Source organism: Poecile atricapillus, chromosome 12 (genome assembly GCF_030490865.1).
Source record: "Poecile atricapillus isolate bPoeAtr1 chromosome 12, bPoeAtr1.hap1, whole genome shotgun sequence".
In the NCBI taxonomy this organism is placed as follows: Eukaryota; Metazoa; Chordata; class Aves; order Passeriformes; family Paridae; genus Poecile; species Poecile atricapillus.
The window spans coordinates 8691353-8711222 of NC_081260.1; the positions used below are offsets into that span (position 1 = coordinate 8691353).

The following is a 19870-nucleotide window of genomic DNA, read 5'->3' on the forward strand; positions in this document are numbered from 1 at the left end:
GTAAAGATGTGTACTCTCCAAGAGTTACCCAAGGAAGGGGAAGAGTACTTTCAATAAAGTACAGTTAGGAAGCAGTGGAAATTCTTGTCTTGAGGCTCTGCAGCCATTGTGGATGTGAAATTTGGCACAGTCTGCCTTGAGGGTTGTGGTCCCCTCTGTGTTGGAGCCCCAGTGCTGTTGAGAGCTGCAGCTGTGGGTCAGAATTAGTGCTGAGACCCAGTCTTAGCTGTGTGTCTTTGCAGGTGCAAGAGGTGAGCCTGGCCTAATGGGGATGCCAGGTAAAGATGGGCCTCCGGGGGATCCTGGTTATGCTGGGCTGAAAGGTGAAATGGGCCATCGAGGTGGGTGCTGGAGGATTTAAAAAGTTGTTATTTATTGCACCTGGTTTGGGCTGGGGATGACTTCAGAGCTCTCTTAATGAGCTTATTTGGGAGACTCTTGCTTTCTTAGAGACTTATCAGGATTTTGTGAGAGAGACAGGACCACTTAAAGACATTCTAAAGCATGATTTATTAATCTTTTTCTACAGTCTCATGAAGTTGTGAGAGCATCTTCACCATGTTCACTAGATGGTTGTGGTCAGTGGTCACAAGACCACAGGTCACAAGGTCTTAAAGGTTAAATAGCCAATAAACTTCTACCACAAAAGAATGTTCTAATTTCACACCAATAATTATTTTGTTTTATAATTCTTTGCTGCAGTGCGGACATTCTTAAGCAGTCATATAATGACACACAAGACTACTTGTTATACCTTAAACTTCTTATTACCTTTATAACTACTTCTATATCTTAGCCTTAAAACCTTAAAACTTTCCACTACTTAGCTTAATGTCTTTTCTATCTAAACTACAAACTCACATTCTTGCTTATGGTTTTAAATCTGAAAGCTTTTTCAATGCTTCGGGCCTAACCCCTTGTTAATGTTTATATTTGAGTTTGCACACACAAGATTTTGAGAACTTTCTGTGCTTGGAATTCCCACAGAGATTGAAATTTGTTAGAAGGAGCTTGACATACTTTTTACAAGATACTCAGTGCTTATACACAAAGTTTGTCTTAATGTCACATTTTTCTCCTTTGTGTCAGGATTAGCATCAAATCTGTGTGGTTTTTGTGGGGTACTTACACATCCTTCGCCCCATGTGCAGGTCTCCCTGGCCGACCAGGGGCTCCAGGAATAACCCCACAGCCAGAAGAACTCACAGCCCCTGCAGGATTACCTGGTCTGCCAGGAATTGATGGTGTTCCTGGCTTTGATGGAGATCCTGGATTCCATGGCCCGGCTGGAAAACCAGGTAAAAAGTACACTCAGATCACCAAAATGCTGTTCTTCTGGAAGAAAAACACTACTTTATCAAGTGCATTAGGAATGTTTACAGAGTTTTTTAATTAAGGAAAGAATTTCATCAAATGAATACAAATATAATGCTGCATTTTTAACCACTTCTGATACTCAGCTGCACCTCTAATCCTTTTACAGACAAACAGATCAGGTGGAGTCTCTTTAGGAGGTGGCTGTTTATAACCACAGCTGCTGAAGAGTGAGCTCTTGGCATGGCTGCTGACATCTTATTTCCCTTCTGGAATGTGATTGCAGGAGTCAAGCCAATAGTATGAAGAAATAATGATACTAATAATTGTATTTCATTTCAGGCCCAAAAGGTTTGCCAGGAAGATCTGGCTTGAAAGGACGTGATGGCTTACCTGGAATTCCTGGCATAGCTGGGGATCCAGGACTTTCAGGTGCCCCAGGACCACAGGGATTTGAAGGTAATTTTATGATTTGGGGAGTACAGATCAAAAAGAAGCAAATGGTAGAACTGTGTTTGCTTACAGCTTCTGCAGAGACCCTCCCCATTACCCAGTTACCTGAGGAAAATCAGAGGATGGCTGTGGTATTGTGTTTTGGACCTGCAATGAAAGAAATGTAATGTTCAGTGAGAAAAGTTCTGTCACATGTCCTTGTTGATGTCACTGCTGGTGTTCCTGTAGGTGCAATTCTAAACACTTTTTGGTTTTAATGTTTTGTGGTTGTGGGAATCATCCTGAAGATCTAGAAGAGTGATGTAGTATTCACAGTAACCACAGCTATGAGGCTTGGACACAGTAGTGTCCCTCTGGAGTAGAGGAAAGGCACAGTGAGAAAGAAGAGAAATATCATCAAGAAGAGTGATATAGCAAAAATGAATGAATTAGGTTTTGGTTGGTGATTTGAGATCCTCAGAACTACTATACTGTGAGATATACCTAACACACTGGCACTGGAGTTGTTGGGCAAAGAGAGAAAACTAAAAGAGGAAGAGAATGGGTGGGTGGTGCTGCCTAACAGTTTTGGAGCTGTTAAGTTAATTCATGTAACAACCATTTACCTTGTACAAGACTGCCATAAGTAATGCCAAATGGGGTATAGAGCCACCTGATGTCCACGCTGTGCACTAGCAATAGCAATTCTTTTGTCTCCTAGGTGCTGCTGGGAAGCCAGGTTCCCATGGTTTGCCAGGAATGCCTGGTCGGAGTGTGGGTGTTGGATACACTCTAGTGAAGCACAGTCAATCAGATCAGATCCCCCCATGTCCCATGGGAATGAATAAGCTCTGGGATGGCTACAGCTTACTGTATGTGGAGGGACAGGAGAAGTCACATAACCAGGATCTTGGTGAGTTGACAGAATTCTTTCAAGAATGAACGACACAGGCCAAAATTACATTTAAAAAGCCACCCTCACTAGCTGCGGGCTGTAGTGGAGGTGGTGACAGTTGGCTTGGCCAGATCTGCACTGGGAGTAGTGTCACTCATGCCATCCTCACCACTAAATGTTGGTATGTATGACTTGGAGTATTTGGTAGATACTTGGTATGACCACTTCTCCAATTTTTCCAGGTTTTGCTGGCTCATGTTTGCCTCGCTTCAGCACCATGCCTTTTATTTACTGCAACATAAATGAAGTGTGCTATTATGCCAGCCGAAACGACAAGTCCTACTGGCTCTCCACCACTGCTCCCATCCCCATGATGCCTGTAGACAGCGTTCAGATCCCACAGTACATCAGCCGGTGCTCTGTGTGTGAAGCACCTTCGCAGGCTGTGGCTGTGCACAGCCAGGACATCACCATCCCACAGTGTCCCCTGGGCTGGCGCAGCCTGTGGATAGGATACTCCTTCCTTATGGTAAGGACACTGCTGCTAGTGCAGAGGCAGCTTTAAACATCTTGATTTCTCCTCTCTAATAAGGTTACTGAGACTGTGTTCTGTGAGTTACTTACAGGAACCTGGAACCCTGTCTCTTCTTGCCTCAGTGCATTTCTTCATCAGCTGAGTTGCTATAGCTCTGTGTTTGCTCTGTGTAGCACCTGCCCTGATCAGTTTTGGTGGTAACACTGCTAAGTTCCATATTGTTATAAATGAAATTAGAATTTTGACAACTAGGTTTTTTGAGTTAACAGCAGTTTAATTAAAAATGAATACAATTTAGTAAATTGTATAGCAATTTGGTATAAAATAATACAGTTTAGTAAAAGAATACAATTTAATAAAAAAGATACAATTTATATGTAATTTACCAGTAATTCAGCATGATTAAAGCATAAGCAAAACTGACCAGGGTACGGAGAGGGCTTCCCACCCTACCTCACGTACAAAACAAAGCACTTCAAGCTAAACTTATATACTGTATGCTTATACATATTCATTAATGCTTCCCTTAAGTTTCCTCCTATTTCCAATTGTTTTGGACTTTACAACACTGTTCTTCACAGTGCAAGCCTCACTTGTTGTTAGGGAGTCTTCAGTCTTCTTTTGGAGGTCTTTGGACGAAGGCTTACACTCATCCTTGTCCTCTGGATAACCTTACAGGTTTGCGTGTGCGTACTAAGCATTGTTATGTAAGTCTACTAATTAGTCTTACATTTAATGATTTTTAGACCCTTTGCCTAAAGTCTTTCCAGCTTTGTCCGTCTCAAGGTCTATTTCATCTTGGGACATCGCTTATCTCAAAACTACATCCTGTACCTTAATTTTAACATGTAAAATCTGTAAAGGGGTACATCTGCCTTGTTACACTGATTCTCTTGATTGCTTCTAATAATAACTTTCCAAATAGTTACAATTTAGTTAGCACAAATCAATTCCATTTATTACAATATTGCCACAGTTGTTCTTCAATCCTTTAAATGTGGGAACAGTAATTAAGCTACGATATTGACTTAATCCTCTTTCTCAGTGAAAACAGGTTTCTATTGCCCTCTCCTAGAAACTAATTAGTGTAAGATTGTTAGAAAAACATGATGTCAGCATTATTGTTTCCAAATTTTCCCAACTTTCAAGTGAAAAGCTGGTTTTCCATTATTCTAGGCCTGCCTGCATATTTAGCCTAAGTATGTTCCTTTGTTTTTTGCCTTCTAGCTCTGACTCAAGAGACAGATACACATAGCCAGGGTATAATTCTGATTGCCTTTTTCACTCCTTTTAGCAATGGAACCAGGAGACCAGAACTTCTGTTTTATCTCCTCTTCCTTTGAACTCACTCAACTTACTATCTTTATTTCAGCACACTGCAGCAGGGGTGGAAGGTGGAGGCCAGTCCCTTGTCTCACCTGGTTCCTGCCTGGAGGATTTCCGAGCTACTCCATTTATTGAGTGCAATGGTGCTCGGGGAACATGCCATTACTTTGCCAACAAATACAGCTTCTGGCTGACAACAGTGGAGCAGGAGCAGCAGTTTGTCAGTGTTCCTCCCTCAGAGACTCTGAAAGCGGGGCAGCTTCGGACTCGCGTCAGCCGCTGCCAGGTGTGCATGAAGAACTTGTAGTAACAGAAATGTAGTTATGGGAACAGTCTTTGTTACCCCAGATTAGACATGAATGACTGGATAAGGGTAAATTCACAAACCTGTTTTGTGTGTGCTTGATGGGTGAATCAGACAGCCAGAGCTCTACAAAAGTCAACTTTCAAGTCTAGGAGATTGTGCACAGAGGGAAAGACCAGTGGTCTGAAGCCATTTTTTTAATGAAACATGGTGCTATGTTTTTACTTCAATGTTTTTTTCCCCTCTGTTATGGCTACCTCAGAAAGTCTCAGTGAGTTCTTACTCAGACTGAATAACAGCTCATACCTTGTACCACTCCTCTGTCTGAGGCACATCCAGTTATCACCCAGAAACTTTGCCAAAGCTGTGCTTAAATAGTGTCTTTGCAAACAGTATTTGGTCTTGTGTGAGGGAGTAGAGACTCATTCTCCTGTGAAACACGGAGCTAGTTAAAATTTACCAGTATATGCTGGGTGACTGGAAACACTATGCACTAATGGTTGATAATGGATTTTCTTCGAAAAATTGAAAAATGAATGTTTTGCTTTGCTTATTACACAGATGGAACATTCTTTCCTCCAGTGACAGGTAATCAGTTTTAATCCAGACTGATATCCACAGCTGACCTTAAAGAGCTACACCAATGGAAAAAGCAATGCCAGCTCTGTTGGCTTCAAGGTCTGTGCTTATCTTTTTGCAGCCAATGATATGCAGATGATATGCAGCCATACTTTATTAGCCAACATTTTTATTACTATGAACATAAATTTCCTTTCTGAGGCAGCTTTGGCACGCTTATTTTGTAATTATTCAAGCTGTGTGTGTGTGAAAAGTAGAGCCTTTACTAGATGGCACGCAAGCTTATGCAGATACAGGAGTAAGCAGTTATGGGATGTACATTTTTTACTCCTGCAGTCACCATGTGTTGTATACTGCTTCCTCTGGGCTTTATTGCTGTTAGTTTAAAAAATTGTATCTCTACTGTATGCACTGTTAATTTTCCTTCAGGGCGTAATTAAAAAGAAGTGCCACTACCTGGATTTTCCTGGTTTATTTTAAGGGAAACCCAGGACAAAGGTATGCTAATACCTTTAATGAATTCATTCAGTAGGTCTAAAGTTATTACCATTAACCTCTCTCTGGAGTCAAGTGTGTGAAATTCTTGCCTATTGACATTCCAGGACATTTCAAATGAGTGCCTTGCAAATACACTCTTGCCTTGGCTTAAAAATCTTTATGATAAAATTATTCAGAAAATTACTATGAATGCACAACTGAGATGTTATTTTAAGCAGATAATAATCAATAAAGATGAAAGCATTACTTGCATAACACATTATTATCTTCATACATGGAGATCAGAGCTCTCCAAGTTCTGGAATTGAACCACACTAGAGATGAACAGGGAAGTTGTGAGGAACAATGTAGCCTTTCATCTCACTTATTCCTAATTGTGAAAGATCAGCAACTGCTTTGGATTATTTTGCAAATATCTTTAAGGTATTTTCACACTCCTGAGCAGCAGTCCTTTTCTGCAGGATATCCAGTCTACTTCCTAGCTGTCCTGGTACAGACAGAGCATGCTGGATTTACATCCTGGGTTATGCACATGCAACTTTAAAACACTTGTGTGCACAGAGCAAAGCTCGAGACTTCTGAAAAATCATGCAGATAACTGATGAAGTACAATGAAATTTTCAGCCACTGGGTTCCTGTGGTGCTACAGAGACATGTTGATCAGGTCTTTTATCTGAAGGGACTTGGCTTTATTTTTGAACATGACACATGCAAACCCAATTAATTTATTCCCCAGAATCAGAGCTTTATGCATTTTAGGCACCACTGTCTTTAGAGAGTTGCTTCTCTTGAAGTAAGTGGCTCCACTGATGCCCCTGTCCAAGCTTCCATCCAGTTCCACCAGCCACTTCTTGTCAGGTGCACAGAGCAGGAATTCCAATCACCAGCTGTTCTGCCATCAGCCCCATTTTCATCCATCTGTTCACCCCTACCCAGAATCCTACAAGAGCTCTGCAAGGCTTAGGCTTCTCTGAAGAGGCTAAGGGTGGCTTGGGGAATAAGCACATGGTATTCCACTGAGGGTCTTCTAATTATTTTTTTTAGCAGGTACTACTCAAGACTGAGCATTTCAGAGCAAGGGGTCATTTTAATTTTTTGTCTGTGGGGAGGAGAGGGCTGCAACTGATGTCATAAGTACGGTATCTTCATGTATTAATGAAGAAGAAATACTTTGTTTAAAAAAACCTAAACCTGTGCAGCTAATATATGGAGAGGGGGAGAAAATGGTATTTTTCCCATATGTATAGTTTCCAAACCATGGCTAATAAACGTTGAAGGTAAATAAGATGAAGTGTGCCCTGGTCATGACTATTTTCTTGAAAATCACACTGGCCCTGATCCAGAAGTGCAAGTGAGAGGAGACAGCATTCAGGATTTCTCTATGTGGTCATTTATTACTGAAGATGTGAGATTCATGTCCATTACACTCTCATGACAAAATGATCAGAATAGGGCCTGTCTGATAGTAAAAAGGAACTGTAGAAGGAATTAGAAGATTTTTGCCTTTATTCTGAGCTGATTTTCTTATAGCTGCTACAGAGATACTCTTCCTAACAAACAAAACTGCACTGGCTCTTCTGATAAACCTGGAGAATTAAGGCACTTTTACCAAAACAGATTTCAAAAGGCAACAAGTCAAAACCCAACAATTAAGTAATTTGCATATGCCTATATATTAAGTTTTAAGATAACCTGGATTATATTTTGTTCACACAAACAAATTAACAAAATATAGCAGCATACAACCTATGAAAAGCTTAAGAAATTTATTAGATGCACAGATGAAGTGCAGTGACAGAGATACTTGTGTAAATCTTTTTTTAAAATAAATAAGGTACAATTGACTCACCTTAGCTCCAAAATAAAAGTCAGCCTAAGTTAAAACGATTGAACTTTAAGGTCAAGGTGAAATATAACTACAACAGTGGTTGTGATCTGTATCAACTATTTGAGGATCCTGTTCCTCTTGAGGTCTCCCAGAAACAGGAAAGGAAGGCTATTGCAAACGGATACGTTAGTCATAGTTCCTCTCACAGAAACATTTTTGTCATAAAGTGTGGTTGCTCAAATACATGTTAAAATATTTAACAAGGAAACAATTTTCTCCTGATCAAGTTGATCTTTTAAACAAGACAATGTATTTTTTCTATGATGCAGCCCACCAATAGGAACAGAAGTAAACATTCTCCTTAACTGAAGACTGTTTTGCTTTAAGAACTAAACTACTGCATTATATGAGAGCAAGAAATTCCCATTCTGTGTTACCCCTTTCCCCAAATATACAGCCCGATAACAGACTTACTTGTGCCTTAATCTCAGAGGTCCATTTGTCTTCAAGAAAGACACATATTAAAAAGAGGTTCCCTTTCAGGGTCTTATAATAAAATCTTTCACTGCCTTTCCATCTGGGGAAGCTCTTTGACAGAAGGTACTGTCCCTGTTGGAGTTTTGGATGATACCAGGTGTTTGTGCTCTGTTATCCATGATTTCAGGCACTTTTGGGCTAACGGCTGTGTAATTTGAGCCAATGAAGTAATATTAGCAATATGTTCAATACTCAGAAGGGTTGCCACAGTTTCCTTCATACACTCAGGATTTCAAATTCTTCTTCCAATTCAAATAGCTTGTCAGTAGATTCAATGAGTTCTGAAAAATAAATTAAACCATTTAGAATGTAAAGACATGCCTGATTTTGTTTACTAAAAAAATCCCTCAACACCCCCTCCCACCCACTCCCCTTCTGAAATGCTGCCTTTGAAATATTTTTTAAGATTTAAAAGTATACTGTGCTAACACTTGTAAATTGGACATGGCCTGTTTGGAAAACTGGTACTCTGTAAGAGTAAGGCTCTTAATCATGCAATGATTGTTTGATCCTCAGAAAAGCCCTGTTATTCCACCTGTGATGGTTCTCCTGTTGGCTGAGGAGCCCACTCTGCTGCCCAGCAACACTTTCAGTGGTACCACACCTGCTCCTGTGGTTGTCACTTCTGGCTTGGTAGGAGGTATGAAAGGAGGCCAGTGTGGTGGGTGCTTCTGGACCAGCTCAAACATCTGTAGGCTCTGTTGGTTTAGAATCTCCTAATGACAGAATACAAACCAAAAAACTGCCTGCTTAATTAAAAACATTTTTAATACTGTATATCTATCAAAGAACAAAGGCTGTAAATTCCCATTATTTCAGGTGCCATTCACCTGCCACATGAATCACTGCTTCACACACCTCTAGTATTGTCCTACTTGAAAACACACCTGGAAGATGGATCACTTAAACTCTCCTAAAAGTTATCAGTGCATTATAATGAGCTTCGATATCCATACATCTATAATTTTGTTTACATGGAGTAAACAGATACCAAGAGCATACTTCTGCCTTTTAAAAGTAAATTACTTGCTTGAATCTCTCTGTGTTCAACTTTTCTATTAATCAATGGGAACAAAAGACAGATCTATCTACTCAAAAAAATCCAACAGATTTTAGAAGATAGAAGAACAAGTTATTATTGAAGCAAAATTTCACTGCTATCAGATGAGCTACATCATATCTTCTACTTCAGTTATTTACAAACTGCTTTCTGTAGCCTTTTTCTAAATAAATGCTTTTGGTTGGTGGTACTTCATATTCACATTCCTGTTGCTTAATAATCCAACTGCTTGCTGTGTTTCTCAGTAAATGACTTAGGTATGAGCCACTAACACAATACTGCTAACAGAAGACAAACTCAGGAAGGCGATGTATGTACTTGTTCTCCTAGTCCCAGGGCTCAGGGTTGCAAAATGCTGAACGGGCTTGATCAGCAGTGTCAGCTCTCCCTAATGATTAGTGCCACCTTCACTGGGGATCATTTAATTTGCAGGCAGAGAATTTCCATTAACCGAAAAAAGAACAGCATCCATGATTTCATACAAAGCAAAAAAAGACAGTAGTATTACCTTTTGTACAAGACTACACCAGTTATCAAAATCACATTCTTCTTTGCAAAAGAAGCCCTAAGGAAAGAATACACATAGTAATATTAAATACAATATGTCAATAAGCAAAGATGCTTAAAGATGCAAAGACGGTATCTATGTATGGGTTATATCTCAAGTGACAATATCCCATAACCCAACCAAAGATACTGGCATGAGATCAGACTGAATTTCTTCAACTACTACAGTATTCTTGTCACCTATATGGGATGACTCCTACAATTCCACCTGAAGATTTGTAGATTAAATAAAACAAGCTCAGGTAAGTATCTTCTCGAGAGCAACCAAAGCACAGATGATAGTGATGGAATAAAATAGGGAAACCTGAATCAGTTCCTTGCTTTGACTTACAAATTACTTCTTGGAAAATGTTGATGTTGCTCAGGAAAGAAACTTAATTGGCTCCTCAGGATACAAACAGTTGATACCCTGCTAGAGCTAAAAATTAATGTATCCTATGCAGTTAATACGTAAACAACTATGTGTTGAATTTCAGAGTGCAGAAAAGTGCCCTGTGATCATCACTGTAATCAAGGAAACATGTTGCTGCCCTTAAAAATACACAGAAGTATTGCTTTGCATAAAGTACACACATTTATTATTTTCTAACACCTACTAAAGCTACTGAAGGGTCCAAATTCATGATCTTCATTCTGTGTGGGGCTTGCTGGCAGTGGAAGCTCTCATCATCAACTGTCCCATTTTCTTCTGAATCTACAAAACTCTGAGTGGTGTGAGGATCCAAGTAGATCAGCTCATTGCCTGGGGGTGTAAAATCTATATGGTGATAACAAGTACAAAGCAGTAATAAACAGTTATTCCATCCAGACTTGTAAAACATAGATTGGATTATCAGCATAGTCTGTATCTCAACTCTAGCTAGGGAGTCTTTAAAAGAACTGGAAAGCCCAGCATAACACAGCATTTAGTATAATTTTCCACTGTTATCTTTTAGGGTAGATTTTTGGATTTTTTTTCTACCTTTGTCACATACTTTCCATTATCTACATGAAGTCCAGTAAAGTTTTTAAATATCTCAACTGTAGTAATCCCTCATATTCCTCAGATCAGAGATACAGGATGACCACAAATGCAATCTGTAATCCTATTAGGCATTCACCCAGAAACTGAGCGAGTAAGTCTGACTAAAACAGCTCATGTTCTGCAAAAGAAAGAACAAAATATCCAAGAAGTTACAGATCAGACAAGGGTGAAATATGAAAGGCTAAACCAGGATTAACTAGGATTAACTATTGCATTAATTGGTAAAGGAAGACATAGAAGAAGGTGAAAGACATGCTGCTTTGAGAAAAAATTGAAAATTATGAAATAATTTAAGAAAGCCAGGAAGCAAAAGAATAAAACAAGATACTCTTCACTAGAAAGTATTAATGATCAGAAAATTTCAGTATTTAAGCAACAGTGATATTTGACACTTGTTGAATGCTATCAACTTTTCCTAGTGTCTTGCTCTTGCTTGTATCATTCCATATTTTTATGTCAAGCTTTGCTGCTCCTTTTCTGTTCCTATAAGAATAGTCTCATACTGTTCCAGAAGTAAGTTTATTCTTCTCCATTCTCATGCTTAAAATACTTACTACTGCCCCTTCCCAAAGAAAATCCTTTGTTTTTCAATCATATGGATATTTGTAGTAAGTTTCTTTCTTCCTTACCTAAAAATCCTATAAAATAATAGGCATTATTGGGTTTCCCTCCTAATGCTCCCAAAGACTGCGGCATCTTAAAGCATTCCTAGGAGTCCAAAGAGAGAAAAATTAAATTGATTTGTTTATTGATATAACAGATACCTGAATTTTTTCACATACACAAACAAGTCTCTGAAGAATCCCTTACTTTAAATGCATCAATATACACTGGATTGATGTGATTAATCCCTAGCCGGAGAGGGATAATGAGCAAGAGGGGCTTCCAGCCTGGGCACAATCCTGCTATGTTCTTGTTTTGGCCAAGAGCACTTCTGTGCAAATGTGCACTGCTGTGGGCAACGCTGCTGCTCTGGGTAGGGGACCAGCACATCTTCTCTGGAGGAATGAAAAGAGAGATCAGTGAATGCACAGAGGAATACAGAGCAGATCTTCCTCTCAATCAATCAGGAATTAAATTACTTTTCCAGACAGCTTTATAGAGCTCCTGTGTTAAGACAAAAGGAGCAGGGCATGGAAATCCTGACTACTTAGTAGAAGTAATTCGGGCAGTCAGAGTATGTGCTGGCACATTAGTGAGACATGAGAAAAATGATGGGATGAATGTTTAAGACTGAAGTTAAATTTACTACTCTCTAAATGCTGTCAAGCTTTGCCTGGGAGATGATATAGCAGAGAGGAGGCATTAGAAATTCTTCAGGGAACTCTTCACTTCCAGTAATGTGGACATAAAATAAGCAGAAGTAGGGACTAAAGTAGAACCAGTCTGTGGCTAAATACCATTTGTAAACTCACTCTTCTTACAACTGAAAATAGGCCACATGTTTCTGAAGAATCTGCCCCTCATTTCCCTTTTGCCTGACAAAAGTAAATTTCTGGCAAACTCTATTACAAGCAATTACAAGCAAAGTATGTATTTTTACATACTGCAACTTGCTGGAGTGGGAGTTAAGGTAGCACAGACCAAACTCCACCTTCTCATCCACGTGTTAAGTTGGTCACTAAAAATGCCTCACTGTTCTGTGCAAGCTTTACTTTTGGAAACCCCAAACCTGAGTATCAATTTCCTTTATTCCTTTTCTTACCCTGGGAACAGGGATGGTCCCAAGATTTTGCTCATACTTGGATACATTCAGGAGAGTGAAGTCAAATCAAAAACTCTCACCAAGGAAATAATCATAGAATCATCAAATCATTTAGGCCAGAAAAGACCTTTAATGACATCAAATCTACCACTACCCTAACGCTCCCAGAAGTAGCTTGTCTAAACAATCAAATCTGCCACGAGCATTAGCTACTCTTTAATATCTGCTGAGACAACAGTCCTGCAAAAATTCCTGTTTCACTTACTGATGTCTTCAATGACCACTGTATTGTCCATAGATACATAAACTGCTAATGAATTCCATTCATCAAATAAAGCAAGCTTCCTAAAAAATATAAAGGCAATAATTAATAAAAGCTTACTAGGACGATGAGCGTAGCTTTTAACATACAACAGTTAAATGGTTATTGAGTGAAAAAAGGTCATTTATTTGGAAAAAAAATCTGTTGGTTTTTTTTTTTTTTAAGTCTCCATGTAGTAAAAAGATAACTTTTAGTGTTTAACACTATTTAGAAAAAAAATAATGAGTGGTTCCAGGAAAAACATGCACTATACCATGTGCAAACTGCTTTGTCCTTTTGACAAATGCAGGAATAGTAACAGCTCAACCACATAATTAGGTTTATTACTTTTTATTGCAATTAACAGATTCCACTGTGTCATTCTGCCTATGGTGCCTGATATCATGTAGAGAATAAAAAAATTCCTATGTCAGTTTTTCACATTACTTTGTGCTTAAGAAGTTCCACTAAACTCAGTGGAACTATTTCAGGCTGTTAAAAGCCAGAGCAGCTCAAGATTTTGGCTGGCACCCAAAAGTTAGGACGGTGGCATAATGTCCACTTCGTGTGACATCCAGAACTCTGGGGAAGGGAGCCCTTAGGCTGCATAGGTGGTGCTGGTTGTCTAAAATGTGCCTGAAAAACTGGTATATGACTCGCGAAGAATTTGTAAGGGAAAGGAGCTGGAGGCCAGGACATCCTTTAACTCCTTTCTCTCTCCAGAACATGTTTGTCCCAGGGCTGCAGAAAATGGCACCCAGGACTTGCAGTCCAGCCTCCACCTGAAATCTGGCACATTTGCCTATCCCTCAGCAAAGTCAGCTCTAGTGTGACTTCCACACTAGGAGGAGCTTCCAGGTTTTCTCCAGCAGCCTCAGGCAGCACCGCGCAGTCTCTGAGCTCAGCAGCCCTGGGAGTACAATATGAGGGAGCCACTGCCATGACTTACTTCAGTACTTGAGCAACTGTATTTGGTCCAAACCATTCTCCAATGGACTTCCCCTCTCCAACACCCATCTGTGCTGTTTTTATAAGGGAAAACACACACAGGAAAAGACCACAGAGAGGCTGGTCACAGTCTATGTCAAATAGCATGGCCTACTAATATCTTGACAAACATTCTAGAGCACATAATTACTTTATTTAGCAAATTACAGCAGTAAGTTTACTGTCTATTTTAATACTATCAACTCTGCTACCCAAAACTTGTACACTTTCTCAAGAGCTAGATTCTAGAATACAGATTTATTAAGTCTTAGTGAATAATATTTCTGAATTATTACACTTCGTACCCACTTGCATACATTTTCATTTATATATAAATACATACACTGTCCTCATAATCACCTTCTAAAAATTTGGAATTAACTTATTTCAAATGAGAAAGTTTCAACACCATAGGAATTCGAGTAGACAAAAGGAAGTTGATGTGTGTTCTTACCCATCTGGTGGATGGAATAGCAGCAATCCTTTCTATCCAGAAAGCACTGTAAAATTCTATTATATTCTTCTGGTTGTTTTTTGTGTTTTTCCCATTGCCAATCTTACAGGAAAAAAGTTATACAAATTAAAAAATAATGTTTTCATTGTACTGATCAAATTTCTAGATGGCAGAAAGCCATACAATGAGATCTTAAGAGGCAATCCGTCTCTAATATTTACATGTTATTTTAGAGATCCTAGAAGTCACACCTTGTCATTTATTATCAAGCTGTCCTTTATCATCACATGCTATCGTGTGAAAATTGAGAAACTAAAAGAACAATGCCAACTTCAAGTATATCCCGAGTGATCATTGCTGTGAATTGATAGCTATTGCTCTGTGCGAGCTTCCGAGACCATTTAAAACTATATGTTCTGTTCGGACTTTTTCAGATTTGCAAGCATTTGTAGGATAATAAGACTCATAAAGCAAAGTCCAAACACAATGCTGGCCCTCTCCCACAGCAAAATCCAAATCATGGCTTTGCCATGTGAGCTTCTGCTTCTAACATAAGGTAGTTACATCACATTTGCTAACAGAGAAGCACATATACAGGGCTGATGCTATTTAGATCCACACTGCAAGCTCAAGGTCTAGTTTTTCTCAGGTAATACATTTGCTTGCCTACTTTTTCAGTTAAATCTTTGCACTACTGCTCTGTGGATTCAGCTATTCAAGTGATAAATCCACAAATCATGCTGCCATGGAAACCGTTACAAAAGACCATTAGGATCACAGACCCAACCACAGCAAGGTAATTGACAGAAGAGTGACACACAGAGCAGACCTATGACACTCACCCGTGACCCTGGGATATAATCCTGTTAGTACAGGATTAAGAGCAGGCACTACTGGGGTGTGCTGTGGGGTTAGGACTCAGGCTGATGATGGGTGAGTGGTCTGTGAAGTACTTTGTGTGGTGTCTATCACTCCTCACACCATCACCTTGGGCTTGCATTTTGGTGGCTATGTAACAAAAAGAGGGGAAGAACTCAGACCCATGGTGGCAAGTTTGCCCTTGGCTTCAACTTGGGTATTCTTCAGAAAGATTTATAAAATAACAACAGTGGGATTCCCTATTTGTTCTGCCTCTGTTTTTGTTTCTCTGCTTAAGGCTGACGTGATTTTGCCCCATCAGACAAGAACAGTTCACTAGTAACTTTATCAGGGCATCACAGAAAGTTTCATTAATAAATTTAAGTTTTATGCTTTTATAGAAAACAACAACAAAAATTAAACAGCCTCCAAATAAAACAAAAGTTGCCTCAGCAACAGTACTCACCTCTTCCTAAATGTCTGCAGATCAGCGCCTGGGCCAGCATCATCTGCCCACACCTCAGCATGCATCCCCAGCCTGCATCAGATGACGGACCGGTGCCTCCTGGGAACAAAGTTGCTTACAGTCAGCATGGGCTCTACAGGGAGCCCAGCTTCTGAAAGAACTTCTCAAACCTCAAATAACTGTTGTACAGATTAAAGGCACTGAGCCAGTTCCTTTCGCTCCACAGTGCTGGTGTCACTTGACTGCTTGTCCCATAAATATATGAAGACCTGATTATATACAGGTACGAGCAAACACTGATTTTAATAGCTTTAATCTTAAGTTTGCATACACAGTTAAATTATGATCAAAACTTTCTAGTACTGTAAAAATAATTTCTTAGTCGCAAACATCATCACTAATCCTGCTAACCCATAACCAGGCAGCTGGAATGCTGAATACTCACCAATAGGTGAAAACTTTCTTCTATACGTAAACCAGAGACGGCCACTTACATCCAACAATAACTTAGATTTGTCTGGGAATAATTTTAAGAGGAAATGAATTATTAAAACAGACTTAAAACCGAAAAATTCAAATTATCCCTGTAGAGTCAATATATAGAGTCCATGGAAGGCTCCTTTTAGCTTTTATATACAAGACTCCTAAAACATTTTTAGCAGTTCAAACACAGAGAGCTTTTGCAGACTGCTCATTAAAGTTAACTTATGAAGGATGAAACAATTATTACCCAATGAAATTTTATAAGGTGTTTGGAATGACGATGTCCAGCCTGAATAAAACAACTCTGGAGAATTATGTCTTCAGGAAAGAACTGGTAAAGCAGGTTAAGAAGTTCTACATGCAGATCAACATGGAATTATACGTTACCTCCAAACCCAAAAGAAAGTAATTATAAGGTTAATAATGTTTAACTGGATTAAACCTCTGTAGTTTTTTCTTGTTTGTTTAAACACGTGCACTTTCAGAATTCTCCAAAGGCTCTGAAGAATGCTTAAGAATCTTGCTGCATTTTCTCTTAGCTATGGCTCAGACTGGTTGGCTTTTCCAAAGGATTCTCCAGCTGATCAAGGCTGCATGCAACACCCTTGGCTGTCCTGAACACCGTGCCTGCATTGGTGGCCACTGCCTTTGATATGTAACACAGGAGGATGCTGCTGTATTCTCTCCAGGGAGAAAAACTCATTTCTGAAATCCTATTTTTATATAAACACATTATTCTAACTTTTAGGTCATTTATTTATTTTCACTAAAATGCAGTATCTGTCACAGACTAACTTATTATTGTTATTTGAAATATCATTTTAGTTGCAAGTAACAGGCTGCAGATAGCATCCCTCACAGGAAAATGACATTAGTAATGCTGAATATTTTCCAAAAGTTATTTATATATTTATTTCTGAGGCCCTGATGTTGTGAAGTGACCAGGTTCACATCTGACAGCCTTTGCTACAAGTGTGATCATATTGCATGAATTACAGCTGGAAGCACATTGACTTTGGTTCTGATTTCTGTACAAGAGGAATTCCACTGCTTACACCTGGAGTCTCACTGATGAAGAGCAAATGTCCCTCATGAGACATTTAGGAAGCATAAGGAAATTAGGAGCTGTTGCTGCATGTAAATCTATGAATATTCTACAGATGTTACAGATAATTTAATTCTAAAGATACCTGTGTTTAGGTGGTGTTGCCTTCCTAAAATCCACACTGGCTCATCAGTTTCTGGAAATTCTTCTAAGCAATCTGACAAAATAGTGATCTGGTTTTCATACCTAGATAAAACTGAACAGGAATACACAAAATTCAAACTCAATTTTATCCCCTTGTTCTCTTATACACAACTTGGAGCTCTCAATCTAAACTAGTTGTGGCAAATCTTTGCAGCCTTTGGGGCTTCTGAGCAGTGCTGCCAGCTGCTTTTAATTTTATCCCTTAAAAGCTGTTCTGACACTGAAATAGCCAATGCCTTGGTTTTAATTTAGATCCTCAGTGAGTGCTGAGAGAACACCAGGAATAACACCTTGATTATATCCCATTGAAGCCAACGACAGAAGTTCAAGATGACTTCAGCGAGGATGAGATTTGATTCAAGATAATAAGGAAAGGAAAAAAAAAAAAAAATGAGGCACCACAGCTTGATCTGAAAAGTAGAAAATATACAAATCAGAGTGATTATGGCCTCATGCTTAATGGGAAGCATGTGAAAAGTGTTAGCAAGACTGGGCTTTACTTTCCCAACTGGAAAATTGGAGATTTTTAATCTGGAGATTTTAAAAAGTGGAGATTTTCAGCACTTCAGAAAAAAAAAAAAAATAGATGTACTGATGTTATTATTCAGTATCGCATCTATTTAGTGAAAAATAACAAATGATAATTAATACTACCAAAAGAAGACAGTCCAACCATTTTCTAGATCATTAAAATGGTGCTTTCTGAAAGAGTGAAACAACACTTCAAGTGTAAGAATTAATGTAAAATCATTTATTTTAGATAATAATCTTAAGGAATATACTGCTAAAAAATCAGACTTTAAAAATGAAAGCAAACGATTTATCCTACTTTTCAAATAAGGGCACATATATCCAGTATATATACAAAGTAAGACTCCATTTAAAGAAATATACATTCCATCCATCAAAAGGGAGCTGCACCCTCTGGCTGGAGCACTGGGGCCAACTGAGCTGCCGAGTCCCAGTATTCCCCGTCCCCACAGGAAGTAATTAAACACCACGACAGACTCCTCTAGGGCTGTCAGCTCAGCAAAACTCGCACCGTGCTCTGCATTCTCCGTCAGAAAAACTGTCACTCACTGCACTTCGAGAGCAAATTATCTATTTTTGAGTCCAAAGACTTGAGACCCTCTCGACCCCCGAAATCAAACCGGCGGCACCTGCGCCCCCTTCGCAGACACCTCTCTCGCCCCTGCTGCCGTATCACACTTCGGACCACTTGAGAAGGTACCGCCAGGGTTTCTTTTCCCTTCCCAGGGTCTCCTTCCCGGCGCTCCCCCACAGCGCTCCCTGCCGAGCAGCGGCGCCTCCCGGAGCGGGGCTGGCAGACCCAGCTCCGGCCCCCCGGCTCCGGCCGCCCCGCGCGGCAGCCGAACCCCCTCACGCCCCTGCCTCCACCCGAGCCCCCCAGCCACGGCCCCAGGAGAGGCCGCGGGACCCAAGCGCCAGACGACCCCTCACGGCGGATCGCACCATGCCGCCCCCACCCGCCTCTCAGCCCACGGGCGTCTCCCGCCGCCGGCGGCCCTACTGGATCCCCGGAACCCCTGCCTGGCCTCTCAGCGCCGCTCCGCCAGCCGTGCCCGCGCCCCGCGCCCCTCACCGGCCTCCATCCTCCCGTTGTCACCATCCTCCTCCCCTTTGCCCCGACACGGAGGCACAACACGGCAGCGCCGCGGGGCGCCTTGGGAGCTGCAGTCCTGCCGCCCGCTGGGAGCTCACCGACCGTGCCCCCGTGGGACTACAAACCCCAGCAGCCCCCGCGGCCCGAGCGGCGAGCGGAGCAGGAGAGCAGGCGCAATTGGGTGGACTGGGCCCCGGCGCCCTTCTGATTGGTGGCTCGCGGGTTTGGCCCGCCCCACGGGCGGGGTGGCACGGGGGCAACATGGAGGGCGCGGTGTCGGATCTGGTCGTGTGTAACCTGGCGTTTGCGGGGCGCCTCGAGGAGCTGCGGGCGCTGCTGCTCCGCGACAGGGCCCAGGCCACGCGGGCCGACCAGGTCAGCCGGCTGCGGCCCCGGGCGGCCTGGGGGCGGCTTCTGCTAGCCGCTCCCCGTCCTTGCCCTGCTTACCCGCAGGCCTCTTCTCTCGCAGGATCACCGCACCGCGCTGCACTGGGCCTGCTCGGCGGGACACACGGACGTCTCAGACCTCCTTCTCGGGCTCGGCGTGCCTGTGAACGATAAGGACGATGTGAGTGCCGCGGCCCTACCCCGGTGCGGTTGAGGGAGCCGTGGGCTACTGTGCGGGGCGGTCCGGGTGCGCAGATGCTTCTGGGCCCGTTGCTGTCATGGTTTCATCCGCAGAGGGGCCCTGACAGCTGCCGGGAGCAGCTCCAGGAGCCGCTTGCGGGGCTCCCTTCCTCCCTCTTCCCCCTCCTCCTGCCGACTGGTGCGCCAGCGCCGTATCTGTCACTTGGGGAAGTCCAGGTGTTGTGTGTGCGCTAGAAAGGCAGGGTGAAGGATTTCA

At 41.3% G+C, this 19870-nt stretch overlaps 3 protein-coding genes across 12 annotated transcripts in view; 2 read left to right on the plus strand and 1 right to left on the minus strand.

Moving 5' to 3' along the window:
- Positions 1 to 7174, plus strand: part of COL4A6 (collagen type IV alpha 6 chain) — a 117469-nt gene extending 110295 nt beyond the window's left edge. Inside the window, exons 40-45 of the mRNA XM_058847908.1 lie at positions 243 to 341; positions 1152 to 1298; positions 1657 to 1773; positions 2468 to 2659; positions 2884 to 3170; positions 4549 to 7174. Of these exons, the coding sequence (XP_058703891.1) occupies positions 243 to 341; positions 1152 to 1298; positions 1657 to 1773; positions 2468 to 2659; positions 2884 to 3170; positions 4549 to 4809 (1103 nt within the window). The 3' untranslated portion in view covers positions 4810 to 7174. The remainder of the gene's footprint in view (positions 1 to 242; positions 342 to 1151; positions 1299 to 1656; positions 1774 to 2467; positions 2660 to 2883; positions 3171 to 4548) is intronic.
- A 458-nt stretch (positions 7175 to 7632) lies between these two features.
- On the minus strand, positions 7633 to 19107 carry ATG4A (autophagy related 4A cysteine peptidase). 6 transcript variants are annotated; one of them, XM_058847924.1, is made up of 13 exons: positions 19006 to 19107; positions 17344 to 17454; positions 16116 to 16187; positions 15671 to 15769; positions 14347 to 14448; positions 13855 to 13927; positions 12870 to 12949; positions 11710 to 11897; positions 11529 to 11607; positions 10472 to 10632; positions 9817 to 9873; positions 8784 to 8964; positions 7633 to 8529 (listed from the first exon to the last, which is right to left on the minus strand). In XM_058847924.1, exons 1-13 carry the CDS (start codon positions 19013 to 19015, stop codon positions 8465 to 8467), a joined length of 1278 nt encoding a protein of 425 aa, XP_058703907.1. In that variant the 5' UTR covers positions 19016 to 19107; the 3' UTR covers positions 7633 to 8464. The 6 variants fall into 6 exon arrangements, with proteins under 6 accessions (XP_058703907.1, XP_058703905.1, XP_058703906.1 ...); XM_058847922.1 differs by having other exon boundaries at positions 18954 to 19036; XM_058847923.1 differs by having other exon boundaries at positions 10472 to 10617; positions 18954 to 19033.
- Positions 19108 to 19217: 110 nt separating this feature from the next.
- The window catches only part of PSMD10 (proteasome 26S subunit, non-ATPase 10), a 45796-nt gene continuing 45143 nt past the window's right edge, over positions 19218 to 19870 (plus strand). For 3 of the 5 annotated variants that reach the window (XM_058847935.1, XM_058847934.1, XM_058847933.1), the window contains exons 1-2: positions 19219 to 19401; positions 19496 to 19594. In XM_058847935.1, the coding sequence (XP_058703918.1) occupies positions 19288 to 19401; positions 19496 to 19594 (213 nt within the window). In that variant the 5' untranslated portion in view covers positions 19219 to 19287. Of the gene's footprint in view, positions 19402 to 19495; positions 19595 to 19870 lie in introns of all 5 variants that reach the window. The other 2 variants (XM_058847931.1, XM_058847932.1) reach the window with 2 other exon arrangements.

Coding starts and splice junctions, on each gene's coding strand:
- ATG4A (XM_058847922.1), bottom strand. CDS start 19,032: ATGGTGACAACGGGAGGATGGAGGCCGGTGAGGGGCGCGGGGCGCGGG. Junction 17,455..18,953: donor GAGCGGCGCTGAGAGGCCAG/GCAGGGGTTCCG, acceptor ATTCCTGTTCAG/TTTTATCTAGGTATGAAAAC. Junction 12,950..13,854: donor ACAGTTGCTCAAGTACTGAA/GTAAGTCATGGC, acceptor TATATTTTTTAG/GAAGCTTGCTTTATTTGATG.